This window comes from Acanthisitta chloris, unplaced genomic scaffold (assembly GCF_000695815.1).
Source record: "Acanthisitta chloris isolate BGI_N310 unplaced genomic scaffold, ASM69581v1 scaffold918, whole genome shotgun sequence".
NCBI lineage: Eukaryota > Metazoa > Chordata > Aves > Passeriformes > Acanthisittidae > Acanthisitta > Acanthisitta chloris.
The window spans coordinates 67,537-81,993 of record NW_008688450.1 but is presented as its reverse complement, the minus strand read 5'-3'; the positions used below and the strand labels follow the sequence as shown (position 1 = coordinate 81,993).

Here is a 14,457-nt window from a genome sequence, read left to right as displayed (position 1 = left end):
GCTGGATATGGCTTTAGGGACAGAGAAAAACTCTGGGAGTGTGTAACTTAGTGGAGTAAATATACCCTACAGATGTGTCTGTAAGGACAGCCAGAGGTGATGTTGAAATGTCTCTGAGCAAGCCATGTAAATTCTCTCAAACCAGATGAATTGTGTTCCCCTGAGTGCATTGGCATGTGTTGCAAGGCAGGATGGTGAGTGTGAGGAAGCAGTGCACCTTGCAGGGATGAAGGGTAACAGCATACCAAGATGGCTCCTTAATATAGCAAAGATATTGAGTACTTGTTTCTCTTACAGCTACATCTTTTCTCTCTCTCTCAAGGAAAAAGTTTACCAGCATCCATCCCATAATGCCCCGTTTCTGTTTTCCTCTACCGAGGAGGAAGATAGAGACAGGGCATTGCGAGGTGGCTGCTGGTAGGTTTGTGCTGATGGCCAGTAGTGGGAAGGAGACTTCCAAACCCATTGCAGCGAGGAGGTCTGTAAGGCTGAATGGAACCATGTCTGACACTGACATGGGACATGCTGTAGTGTTCCCTGCACAGATGTCTCCCCATCAGCCACATAGAGGTTTCCCATCATGTCTGGCAAAGTCAGGATTGTTTTGGAACTTCTGTGGCAACCTGACAGCAATCAGCCCTTTTAACTCAGCATAATTTTGTTGAAAATTTGTCCCCCTACTTTATTCTTGTCAACAACTCTATTATTGTGGATAACTTAATCTTCTAACAAACATGTTCAGGGCTTTATCAAGTAAGTTCTTGAAAACCTCCAAGAAGGTAGACTGCACAGCTTCTCTGGACAATTCTCTCCACTGCTTGACTGCCCTCACAGTGAAGAAGTTGCTCCATATACCCAGTCTGAAATTCTCGTTTCATATTTTACCTGTTATCTTTCATTCTCCTACCATGCACCACTGTCAAGAGCCTGACTCTGTCCCTTTGATAACCTCGCAGTAGACACAGGCAGGCTGGTGTTTCTTTCCCCCAAAGATGTCTCTTCTCCAGGCTGAAGAAACTGCTTACAAGGAAAATGCTACAATTCCCAACCTTTTTTTTTGTGCCCCTCTGTAGTAACTCCAGTTTATTGAAGTCTGTCTTGTATGGGGGCGCCAAAAATTGCATGTGACATCCAAATTGGGTCTAAATGTTGAGTCTGGCTCAGCTGCATTTCCTATAAACTTGACAGACATGCTGATGTAAATAAGTTGCATGATTAGATTAAGGGTTTGGAGCATCCAAATATTGCATCAAATAGGGACATGTTACATGGCTGAAGGTCAAATCACCAAGCCTCCCTACTCTTCATGTCATTGTGTCTCTCCTTGGTATGTGTGTGAGATGAGTAACAAAATCCATGTCACTCATTGCCTGCTAGTTGTGTGTTTGTTAGTCTGCATTGCTGTAAATCATCTACATATTAACTACCTTTCACTAATATTGTTTTTTTTCCATGTTTTTTGCAGGTTATATTTCACAGGTACTAAAGAATTACACCGACCATGCCTGTGATGGAGAATATGTCTCCCTGAGATGTCCTCACCGAACTACCATCAGCATCCAGTCTTCTTTTTATGGCCGAATTGTACCAAGTCATCAGATGTGTCCTTCTCGCTATCCCCACTCCTATGCAACCTTAATTAAAGAAGATGTTGCCTGCTCAGTTGGCACTTCCCTTCAGGTATTATATGTTAAAATGCGTCTGTTCATTTTGGACTTCATCTTTCCTTGGCCAGGCAGCAGCTGTCTGTGCTGGTGCTGCACAAACCTGTATTAGGCAGGGCTATCCCACATGGGAGCTCTGGCATCTCACACAGTTTAGTGGATAATTCATCTTTGTAGTTTAGACAGGACTGAATTAGATTTTGCTGATGAATTTCTTAGTTTTCTTACAACTTTAGTCAGTAAGAGTTCAGGAATGTGGTTGAAAGAGAACCACACTACAAGACTACATTATGTTTGACTGGGTTTGAAGATTATTATTTTTATAGTTTTCCTTCCCAATGATTAGCTTTTTCAACACATTCAGAAATTGCTGTGGCATTCTTTTTGCTTCAGAACTGATTCTGTTTCAAGAGGCTTTTACTTTGGTAACTTGAAACCCAGAGAGAATCCTTAGCTTCACTTCTTGTGACTCATTTAGCTCTTAGGCCACATCACTTAAGCTTGTGAAGTCCCTCAGCATTTTTTTGTAGGGAATGTTGTCTTTATGTATCCTCCCAAGAGCACATGTGACATCACGAAGTCAAAGGATTATTTGGAAGGTGCCAGTGTTACTCATCTGTCAGAAGGAACAACTAAAATTAGAAACATGAGTTGGCTGATGTTGTTGAGATGAATGGAGTCTGTTCCTGAGTGTTGAAGTAAGCACAAGTCTTTCCAAGTGTAGCATTTGGGACTGTAAAAACTTTTGGGCAAAGATCTCAAGCATCTAGTGTGTTTATGGCTATGAATCAATAATAACTCATAATAAAAATTTATAGCAAAATGAGATCAATAAATCTACAGGACTAGTGAATAATTTCTTTTATAATTTGGCTAAAGACCAGAGTTTCCCACATCACTTCTCACTCTTGCATCCAGGGTTTTTAAGAAGCATTTAAAGCATTTTTAAAAGAAGTTGATATAAGTGTTTTGGCTTCCAAATATCAGTGGTAAGTTCTCAAGAATTTGCACAAGGTTGGTGTCTGGCTGTAGTGTAACCCTCAAGCTGACAGATTTGCAGTTGCCTTCATGACACTTCCACTGCATGACAAATGACTGAGCTGTAGTATGGGGGGACATGGTCCTTATCAGTGGAAAGTTTTCCCAGATATGATAATGAAAGTCTGTAGTACAACAGACGAGTGGCAGTTGTGTTGTTTGGGGTGCGAGAACATGGACAGAAGGCTTTGGCGGAGGTGAGTCTTCCCTTCTTTCTTTTATAGATTTCCTGCAAAATTTACTTACATCATTTCATTTACCAGAGTGATTGATAGCTACATGCATTGCCTCAACCCTTGTGGGTAAGTGGTCCACTTAAGGCATCTGGAAGAAATTGAGAACAGAGAAGATGTAACCCTAGGCTTTCCACGCCATGACTTTGTGTGTAGGAGGGATTTAAAGGAAATCCTTACCTGCCTGGCTTAGCTCTTTGTGTCCTCAGAGCTGTTCCCCATTAGCTTTGCCTCCAACATTTACGCTGCTTCCAATTCCGGTTCCCCATTTATCAGAGAGAAAATTATATTCCCTGTAGGTAGTCTTGCATCAGATTCCTTGTACAGTACATTTGTTACATGACTGAGACCAAAACACTGCTATTAATCCATTTTTGGGGTGTAGATATGCTGCGAAAATAGCTGATATTCTCTGTTCTGCCACAAATTTCTTGGGGGAACTTTGGCAAGTTCCTGAGTATATTTGGAGGAGATCCACACTGCCTCTTTGGTGTTCCCAGATGTGGCTTTGATCCCTCAATGTGCTGTGCTTGACCAGGGCAGGATGAGTCTGAAAGCCAGAGATGAATCCTGTCTTCTTTCTCAGTCCTGGAGGGGGTGAGGCTTCTCTGATGGGTAAGCCAGGAACTCCACAAGCTGAATGGCAAGCTGCCTGCAGCTTGCTGGTAGAAAATGCATGTGTGTAGGAAAATTGGAAAGCTGTAGACAAGGAAATTGCATGTATTTTTGTGGTTTTGCAACTCAGATATATGGCTGCTATAAGCAGGACCAATTGTGAGAGTATTCTGGTTGTCAGTAATTGAAAAAGTCAGCCAAACCAACCCTTTCAAAACTAAGTATACAAAATCACTGTGTCTAATCAAACCCATGACTGTATAAATTTGCTGCTTCTCTGGAGAGTGGCCTGGAGGGAGTGTAAGGGGCATTTATTAATACTGCTCCCTGCAAACTGTGATTAACAGTAAATTCCGATTTAGAAGCTTTCTCCACTGTAAATGTCCAGTTCAGATATTGTTTCTATGTTGAAAAGGGAAAAGAATTTGGACACTTATAGAATCATCATAGAATTACAGAATGGTTTGGGTTGGAGGGGACCTTAAAGATCACCTTGTTCCAATGGGGGCATTTATTAATACTGCTCCCTGCAAACTGTGATTAACAGTAAATTCCGATTTAGAAGCTTTCTCCACTGTAAATGTCCAGTTCAGATATTGTTTCTATGTTGAAAAGGGAAAAGAATTTGGACACTTATAGAATCATCATAGAATTACAGAATGGTTTGGGTTGGAGGGGACCTTAAAGATCACCTTGTTCCAATGTCCCTGCCGTGGGCAGGGACACCTTCCACTAAACCAGGTTGCTCTAAGCCTCACCTTACCCTGCTTTGAACACTTCCAGGATACTATCCTTTTCTCCTGCTTGATTCTGTGAGGGATCAGATCTGTGCACGGAGTTTTCAAGTGGGTTTGTTTTCCAATTCCTTTATATTTCACCATTTCTCCTGCATTTTGCTTTGAGAATCTGGGTTTCACTAAGGCCAGTGCTCAGCTTGCACTCTGGCTGGGGAAGCAGTATTTCAGATGGATGGAGAGAGCCTCAGTGTCCCACAAAACCTGATGTTTCATAGCCAATTGTAGAGAATTCTCAGTGGAGATCCAGCTGCTAAAAAGATATTTTGCAGTCTCACATCTCATAAGTTTGCTCCACTAAAAAACTGTGATTAACAGTAAATTCCGATTTAGAAGCTTTCTCCACTGTAAATGTCCAGTTCAGATATTGTTTCTATGTTGAAAAGGGAAAAGAATTTGGACACTTATAGAATCATCATAGAATTACAGAATGGTTTGGGTTGGAGGGGACCTTAAAGATCACCTTGTTCCAATGTCCCTGCCGTGGGCAGGGACACCTTCCACTAAACCAGGTTGCTCTAAGCCTCATCCAGCCTTACCCTGAACACCCCCAAGGATGGGGCAGCCACAACTGGGCAACCTGTACCAGTGCCTCACCACCCTTTGAGAAAAGAATTTATTCCTAATATCCAATCTATCTCTACTCACTTTCAATTTAAAGCCATTCCCCCTTGTATTGTCACTCCATGCCCTTGTAGAAAGTCCCTCTCCACCTCTCTTGTAGTCTCTTTAGGTACTGGAAAGGGCTGTAAGGTCTCCCTGGAGCCTTCTCTTCTCCAGGCTGAAAAACCCCAGATCTCTCAGCTGATCTTCATAGGAGAGGTGTTCTAGCCCTCTGATCATGTTCATGGTCTCCTCTGGGCTTGCTCCAGCAGGTCCACATCCATTCTGTGCTAAGGGCTCTAGAGCTGAACGCAGTACTTCAGGTGGAGTCTCATAAGGGCAAAGTAGAGAGGGAGAATCATCTCCCTTGACTAGGATTTCAAACTGGGATTTCAGTTTTGATGCGGTTAAATTTTAGATCAAGTCACGTGCATCTGGAGGGTTCAGAACAATCAAATAAAGCTGTGTTGAAAGCTAGGCATTATTTGCTTTTTAAACATCTCTCCCCTGACTCCACTCAGTTTAACAGGGGAGACCAAAGTTAACATCAGTCACATGAGATATGCAGCAGGAAGGAAAAAGTATATTGTGCTGTATTCATGAAGCTTCTTTGGGATATTTTGAAGATGGAATTAGAGAAAATTCTCACTCATCCTTTAATAATAGAAGCTAATTTGGGGCATTAGTGCTGTTAATTAACAGTCTGGTCTGGTGTTGGCTCTCCTGTACTTGCCTCGTGTAGCCCTGAGGAGGGTGTTCCTGACTGTGGGGGACAGGGATGAGGAACATCTGGAGCCTTGGTGGCTCTAGTAAAAGTGACCCATGCTGTGCAAACTGTCCTGCCTTGGCAGATGAAGTTTGTGAGGAGATTTATTGTGGCTGAACCACCTCTTCTTGCTTCTATGTCAGGAAGAGCTGCTGACAGGATCAAAATCTATTCATCTTTCATCCAGAAAAGTAAATTCATGAATATTAAGGGTTGTTAAGAATAGTAAAGTCATGCTACTGAAAACAGTTGGCAGTAGGTAAGATGGTGTTTATCCACACTGCATAATTTATGCAGAGAGATGAGTTATATACCCACAGGAAAGTCTATACTGACAAAGCAGGACCATGCAAAGATTGGGTCATGAAGAGCAGAGCTGTGTTAACACAATCTTGCATGTGTTGGCGTTTTTGTGGTGACCTGTAATGCCCACATACCTTTACCCTTGTGGAGCATTTATGCAGGCACTGTTGACCTGAGTATGCAACCTAACAATATGGAGAGTTTGAAGATTTTTAGTTGGTCTGTGCATTGTGCTTTCACTGTGGAGTTTTTCTCTTCCTCTGTCCTGCATCACCCAGATAGGGTTGGTCTGATCTGCCCAATGTCTGATTGTTTTAGTGTAAGAGTGTGAAGAAAAGCTAAATTACATTGCTGCACAGCAGGGGGTGACACAGGAACATCTGGAGATACCTTTTACTTCAAGGAGATCTGTTGGGGATCATCTTCATCTGCTTTAGCCTCTCCCTTATACCACGGTTCTCTCACCCGTCACACTACTGCACACATTTGTACTTCCCCATTGTGAGGACATTCCTGAGATCTTAGCTTTTGGGAAATAAGGAAGCTGATGAACAGATTTAGCAGCAGTGTATGTTTGTTCAGATGAGTGGCACAAGGGACTAAGGAGAAATAGAGGATTTAAGTGTTCTGCACTGTCTGTTGATAAGTGTCTCCTGATAAGTGAATCCATTCAGTTAGAAGCCTAATCATTCCAAGCTCACAATGCCTGACTTGTTTAATCATTGGCCTAAAATTATTGCTTATTACCAGAAAACTAGATTACGCTTTGCAGCAGATTACCTGCAATATTCTCATTTTGGTAAATTGGCAAAAAACAAAACTACAGCTTATTTGGAAGGAAAACAGAAAGTGCTGGAGAGACAGCAAATCTGTTGTGTTTCTGCTTTCAGAAATTTGTCAGAGCTAACTTCTCTCTTCATATACACAGGTACTGAAATCGGCAGATAAATACACTTCCAAGGGCAATGTTTTACTGTGTGACTTGTTTCCCTAAGAGGAGCTGTGCTTAGAAGGTGCTCTGGAGTTGAGTCCTGCCTCTTCTTAAAAAGATTAGCTGGTTTGGGGAGGGGAAGCATGGGCATGGCCTGGTTATCTTTTAACACTCTCCAGGACAACCAGTCCTTAGTGACAAGAATCACTAGTGCTGCTGACATGATATTACCTTTTGTCCTTTAAATGAGATACAGAACACCTTTGCTGCCACCATCTCCTGCTTTTGCTTCAGCAGCTGTACAAAGTGGAGCAGATTCCTTGCATGCTAACCACAGGATTCCCTGAGTCCTTCTTCTACCTTTTTTATAGTCACCTACCAGGAAGATTTCTGTGACAGAAAGCAAAGGAGAGCTAACCTCTTCACTGATGGAAAGATGAGATAAACTTTCCGGGAGCTGCTTGACTTTGTAAGCATGGGCCAACTGTTCACAAAAAGAGGACTGGAAGGTGTGTTTGGGTGTTACTGTTTACAAAGAAGCCTTTATTTCCCACAGTTTTAAGAGTAAAATACAAAGTAGAAGAAAACAATCCCAACTGCTCTAGCTTTCTTGGAAGGCCAAATGGCTCGTGACATGCCCAGTCAAAGGATATTGCATAGTCCCACTGATGTCACATCTCTAAGTGGCCTCAACATGAAAGAGAAAGGGTCCTTTCTCATGACTCTGAATGTCTATATGATAATGATGGTCAGGGGGGAAGAGGGAGGAAATTGATAGAAAGGAAGAATAATGGTCATCAGCACCACTGGGAGGAGAAACTACTGTTTGTCATATTGAATGTTAGGTCTCCACAGCTTCCAGACAGTTTGAATGTGGAAAGTTTCAGTCTCAGAAATGTCAGTGAATTAAAGAGCAGTTCAGGCAATTCTTTGTCAGGCTATATTAATTACTTTGCAGAGGATGGAGACCAGTGAGCTCAGGGTCCAGAAGAGGTTACTGCAGTGCTGAAGTTACTCTTAAAAATCACAGAACCAAGGCAGCTTCATTCATGAATCTTGCCTAGGCTGAAATAGAACTCTCTGGCAAGTGGCTGCCCAGGTAATTATTTGTAAGTAGAACTGTTGGATGCCGAGGTCATAGATAATCTCTAAATTGCCATGCCTTTGAAATCTTTGGCTTGACTGAATAGCTCATCAGAGAAGTGTGATTATGTCCTGCAGAAGAAGAGGCGCTGGAGGCAGAGATGGTCGGTGCAGCCTGTCTCCCTGATGAGGCAGGACTGCTCCCCAGGGTATAAGCCTCCTAATGCTTTGTTTACTCTAAATTTAAACTTTCCAAGTCATGGGGCTTCCATCATTGCCACTAAGACTCTGCTTGACAGTGTAATGGTTTGCTCTCAATAATTTTTTTTGACTTTGGATTTTAAGCTTTCCCTTTCTTTAATCCCATGACTTTTGGTTATGCATCCTTTTGTATTTCTTCAGTTTAGACCTCCTCTCCCTTTGAAGTTGACCTCGCATACAGATTAAGTTTCCTACTGTTAGGAAATGTAGGTAATGTTAATTAGGTGATATTTGTAATGCAGCTTTTATCAGGTTATTCTGTGTGGTGAACGTGTTCCTGCTCTTTGTGAATTGCTGTCTCTGGGTCCTTTCAAGGCTCTGCCAGAGGACCTCTGGTGAATCCTGCTGTTGTGTTTTAGCATCCCAGCCCACTGCTGCTTGTCCTATTGCCCTGCTGGCATTTACTACTCCCATAGCAGAGCTGGTGAGGGGGGATGCATGCCCAGTTTTCAGCTCTTTATCTCACAGTCTGGTGTGTTAATGTGAGCCACCAAATACATGGACATAGTTCCCTTCTGCTGTAAGCATTGCAAGGTCCATGGGAGAGTGATAAGAGATAGCTAGTAAAGCATTAAAACCTGCCATAGATCAGTGATCAGAATTCAGGATCTTTGATCTCTTCTTCAAGTGATGCACATGTTGAATGTGGTAATTTGGGCAAAGCTAAACTACTTTCTAGAGGAGAAGTCTGGGAAAGTTGCTTGGTGAAGCCATAGTCAGGTAATCTGTTCCTCATCAACATGGATTTCACTGCCTTATGTAGTCTGTCTTTTCCTGTTGCTGATTCTTGGAAAATCTTCTTGCTCTATGGACTTCAGTAATTTGCGTGGATGAATAGAGATGAATGTGCAATCTTCAGATAGTACAGGACCTGTATATAAGATTGCAACTCGAAAGCATTAAGTTTATACTGTGTTTTAAAGTATCACCAATTTTCAGGGGTATGCAAAAGAGTATCTAAATTCAAATGAAAGGTGACATGAAGCCATTATGAATGCATTGTGCTGTAGGGAGAATCCATGTTGACTTGTTAGTTGTATTTTCTTCTTTCCGTTGCAAAACCCATGGAGGTGCACCAACATAAATGTTGGTATAACTCCACCATAATGGCTGTACCTGGATTGAACTTGACCTAAAAATGCTCAAAATTACTCGTATTTTCTTGCATAAAGTTCTTAGTACAAGCCTCTGCCCATCTTCATTTGACTGCACACAGCTCTGATCCATTCATGCATTTGCACTCTAAGTTACTTTCCTCAGCAGCACACAATTTGGGCAATTATTTAGTAGGGTTCCTCTGTGTAATTTCATGCATGACTGACATGCCCTGCAGTCATCCTTATGCTCCTTTGATGATGGAGGCTGTACAGAGAGCAGCCCTGTGGCAAAATCCTAATTCCCGCTGAGTTTCATCATTGACTTCTGTGGGTCCAAAGTTTCACCCTAAGTGCATTGAATCCATGAACTGCTATAAGGGACCAAGAACTGAGACAAGTTCAATTGCCTTGGGTGTTAAGCTCAGTTGTGGTTTATTTTAAGTGTGCAGGGGAAGCACTTCTGGAAGAGTAATTTGAAGAGACAGACTAAAAATGTGTGCACCCTTGGGAATGGCTGAAGACAGCCTTCTTGCAGAGCTTGCATCCAGTTCCAGATTTAAAAGGTTGTTATCTAATGAGCACAAGCAATTACTTAGCTAATGAGTACAACAAAATGAGCATGAGAAATGTGTTTCATCTGCAATGGCCACTAGAAAGACATGATTTTGAGCTGGAGGCTGCCCTTGCCTTAAGACCCGGGTCACTGCAGTGAGATTAATCCAGGGCATAAATCACAGGGGTTAGATTAGTGTTTGTTTTACTTGAATTCACATTTCTTGCTCTCTTATCTCTTCTAAATCTTGCAGCTTCTTAACTCAGTCATGAACCAGAGAATGGAATGGGTTTAAACAGCCACAACTTCCCTCCTGAGCACTGGCTGTCAGCCCTCAGGCCTGATTTACCACTGGAACGCAATTATAAAATGGCACAATGCAATTAATGTGTCTTCCCTCCCCTTTCGTGCCAGACTGGAATTCCTCCTCCACCTTCTTCGGTTGGAGTGATTTTTGTAATATAATCTGATCCAAGGTGACTTTATTTGGCATTAGTCAGGGGTTTACCAGATTTGCTGATGTAAGGAGCTAATCATACACCCTGGTTAGGGGTGGTTCTGTGTGTCTACTGCTATTACAGTGCAAGTTCAGGTTGTTTCTGGACCTCTTTTTGTTTGGTTTTGTGGTTGTGTTTTCCCACCTTTATATTTGACAGTGACAGTCAGAACAAGACAAACATAGAATGAATCACCTACATTTTTCCAGCCATTAAGCAAAACCCATGTGAGCTCAAGACAGTCCCTCACTACCAAGAGAACTCACAGCCTTCCTGGTGTCAGTCTAGCTGATCATCTGCAAATACTTCAGAAACAACATCTGACATCTGCCACAGCTCTGATACTGCCTAGAAACATGATTTTTGAGAGTATGAGCAGAAAGCCAAGGTCTTGGCCTGTAAGGGACCATGTAAACACCAGAGCCACTGGACCTGCAGGGAACTGTACCTGTGGGGGCTCATCTGCTCACACATGTTCTACATAGCTGCTGTGTTGCACAGTATTTAAGAAGGTGCTGGTGCATTGCACATACTGATGAAAGCAGTGGGGAAGAAGATTTCTGTGCATGCAGGGATAGGTAAAAATTATATGTGCAAGTTTTAAAGTTAACATTAGGGCTGGTGTAACAACTTTGTCCTTCATTTTTAATCAAGAACATGCACAGCCAACCACTGTTAATTTTCCTGATGTATTTTACTGAGGATTGAACATATTTTTTTATTCTACTCTCTACGGATATATTTCATTATGCCTAACACTTCAGTCAAACAGTCTACAGGAAATCAGAAATGTTAATGATTTGTTTTTGTATTTTCAGGGAATTTGTTCTTTGGGGGAGGCACGATAGAATTACGTGAATGAAAAGGAAATATTGATTTCTTTCCCCCATGAAACTTCTCAGAGTCATGGCTATTGTCAAATTCAGTTGAAACCATAGTTATACACTAAAACAAGTCAATAAAAGGCCCAAGAACACTTCACTTTTTTTTCTATGGTCTCACAATGGCTCAGATGACTTTTGCTCCTTAACTTAGATGCAAATTTCTCCCTAGAGCTTTGTGTTACTTTGCATACCATAGGAAGTAAACTCACGAGGTTTTCCTTATGTGGAATACATGGAGTAAGCAACAGCGGCCAAAAGTTAGAGCAGAGACGAGTCAGAATGGCGATATGTGTAGGCTGCCCACTTTCATTGTTCTCTGAGGTTGGTGAGTTGTTGCCTTCACTCCTGGTGCTGAGTGTAAGATGAACAAGTGCTGCTTAGGTATTGCAGCTGAGGTTTTCAGAGGGGTTTTCTTGCTGGCCTAACTCAGTCTCTGCTGAAATCCAGGGTGGTTTTCCCACTGGTTTTAATAGCACCTATTACACAATGCTGAAGGCTCTTGAAAAGCCCACCCATCAGCCATGAACAGGTTTGGTGACCAAAACCCTGAGTCTGCATCCTTTGAGGGGAGAAAGCTTTCTTTGTGGGAAAGGTAACATTTGGGGTGTTGCTTCTTTCCCTTTGCTCCATATTCTTAGTTCTAGTTGGGTATAAATACAGCTGTGGCTGTCCAGTACCAGAAAATCCTTTCAGGTCCACAATGATTTGGAGAGGATTTCTCTCCACATGTGTAGCACTTCAGAGTTGTTTCAGTTGTTCTTTGCCTTTTGAGATGAAAAGAGGTATCTGTGCTGGATCCTCGCTTAAATTCCTTTGCAACTCATTGGATTTTGCATTAAATTAAATTTCACATGCTGAGTGAGCAGCCAACCCTTGTGAGCCCAGAGGAAAGAACATGCTGTTTCTATGCATTTTAACGTGACGGTCAAGTTGGGGCTAATGCTCCCAGGCACCTCCTTCAGCGTTCACCTTTCAGCCTTTCCTTGCTAAGCCCTGTATTTTTAAATGAGATGCCTGCATTTTATTACCTTTGTAAGTGGAAAACAACAGCATATGTTCTCTGCCCACTAGAAAAGGCCTGGATTGCTTTGGTTTGAACTTTAAAATAAAGGTCAGACTTGAAGCAGGCATGAATTCTTGCATATGTCAGCTCAAAAGGTGAAAGCTTTAGGAAGTTATGAGCAACAGCAAATGAGGCAGTTTCAAATTGCACTTGAAACTGGAACAGCTGTTGTTTGGAGTGTGGCATTCAGAGTTATAATGCTAAAGATTCTATATATCACATTCAGGGAGAACTCAAAAATAGAAAGTAGTCACTGAAGCAGAGAGAAAATTGGTTTGGGTGGCATCTGATAGAGCAGGAACAGCCTTTATGTTAATGGCACAGGGAGAACATTGTGGGAAAGCCCAAATATCGAGGTGGGTGTAAGAAAAGTGATGAGGGAGAAGACAAAAGAGACTAGGGGAGTCCAGGGACATTTCTGAGGAAGGATTTTCCAGTGCCTTCTTGCAAGTAAAAATTAATTGTTTCGGGACTGGAATTCACAGCTCTGTATCACAGGGACTTAACAAGGCTGGTGGATTACCTCGCTCTGTGGTCTCAAAATGCTCTGACAGGTTCATGTATGTCAGGCAAACATTATGGTAATTTTAGCACTTTAGGGGCTCTACAGGAGTACATAAATACTACCTAAGCCATCCAGCTGAATTTAAAACTTAATTACTGCCCCACTTAATAATATTCTCTCCTCCCACCACTGCTTTAGAGGATCATAGGGTTAAAAGAAATCATTAATCTTCCTTAATGAAGCTATTTCTAGCAGGAGACAGAATGTCTTGCCCCTGTGGATTCTGAGATGGAGTTTTTGTAAGCGTTATGAATGGGGAAGTGGGGAGTGAGCACTAGAGGAAAAGCAGTGTAGAAAAGGGGTAGGACCCAAAATAGCAGTGACGAGGGGACCCTCTGACTTGCAGGCCCTTATTGAGTTTAGCTAAAAGAATGTGATAATCATGGGAGAAGAGGAGTGAACCTAATAAAAGCTAAGTTAGTTCTTTAGCAGTATTCCTATCACACCTACTAATTATTGGAATACCAGCAATCGCCGAAGCTTTTATATAACTGAGACCAGAGCTCTCTTGAAATTGTGAATCTCCAGAGAGATACACAGCAGAATTTGTGTCTCTGTTTTTAACTGTGAAGGCAGGTCTATGTCCTCAAAGCTGCTTTTCCTGGGACAGTTCTGCCTGGTCCTGCACCACCCGGGGATGTGGTGACTTTCCCAACCCTGGCGGTGTTCAAAGCCAGGCTGGATGAGGGCTTGAGCAACCTGGTCTAGTGAGGAGGTGTCCCTGCCCATGGCAGGGGGTGTTGGGACTAGATGATCTCTAAGGTCCATTCCAACCCTTAAATTCTGTGATTCTATGATTCTATGATTATCCTATGATTAAATTGCATGCAAAATGTTCCAAAATCTCTCTAATCATCCCAGTGCAAATCCCTCCCTTTGCACCCATGAAAGGGGAGGAAAACCTGCTCCTTAAAACAGAGCAAGGTTTAGTCCTCTCCTAATCCATGGCTCATACAGTACCCCATTCACTGAGCACCATTGCCTGCCTCATGCCAGGGCCAGTTGAGGAGGTGAGGATGGCCTTGCCCTTCTCCATCTTGTCTCTGTTTGATGTCTCCTTTGGTGGAGATACTGAAGTGCTTTTTTTTTCTGTTTCTTGTGTGCATCCACGGTTGCAGAAGATGCTGGATGAGTGCCAGGACAGACGGAGCTGCCAGTTTCTTGTCAATAGCCGACTCTTTGGTATGGATCCGTGCCCTGGAACCGGCAAGTACCTCATCGTGTGGTACAAGTGCAGGCCAAGTAAGTATCTCATTATCGAATCTGTTTGCTCTGGAGAGGCCAAAGTGTTTTCACACTCAATACTCGCCAGAAAGGCCTTGTAGGACTTTTTGTTCCCTTTCACCTTTACTTTTGGTGTAACATAACCCCCTAGTGTGGAGCATTTTCCCTCTTCCCCTCACTTGCTGCCTTGCTGGGATTCTGCTTCTTTGGCTCCTTCCTCCTTGCCAGCAGCCTGAGTTGCAGATTGTTTTTGCAGGTGCCAGTGAAAACCTTTGCCAACACT

The 14,457-nt window shown here is 42.5% G+C and overlaps 1 protein-coding gene across 1 annotated transcript in view; it reads left to right on the top strand.

Annotated features, from left to right (window-relative positions):
- Positions 1–1,452: 1,452 nt before the first annotated feature.
- LOC103808231 (protein eva-1 homolog C-like) overlaps positions 1,453–14,457 on the top strand; it is a gene marked incomplete at its 3' end in the record, with an annotated part of 72,833 nt that continues 59,828 nt past the window's right edge. Inside the window, exons 1-2 of the mRNA XM_009081002.1 lie at positions 1,453–1,680; positions 14,069–14,192. Of these exons, the coding sequence (XP_009079250.1) occupies positions 1,453–1,680; positions 14,069–14,192 (352 nt within the window). The remainder of the gene's footprint in view (positions 1,681–14,068; positions 14,193–14,457) is intronic.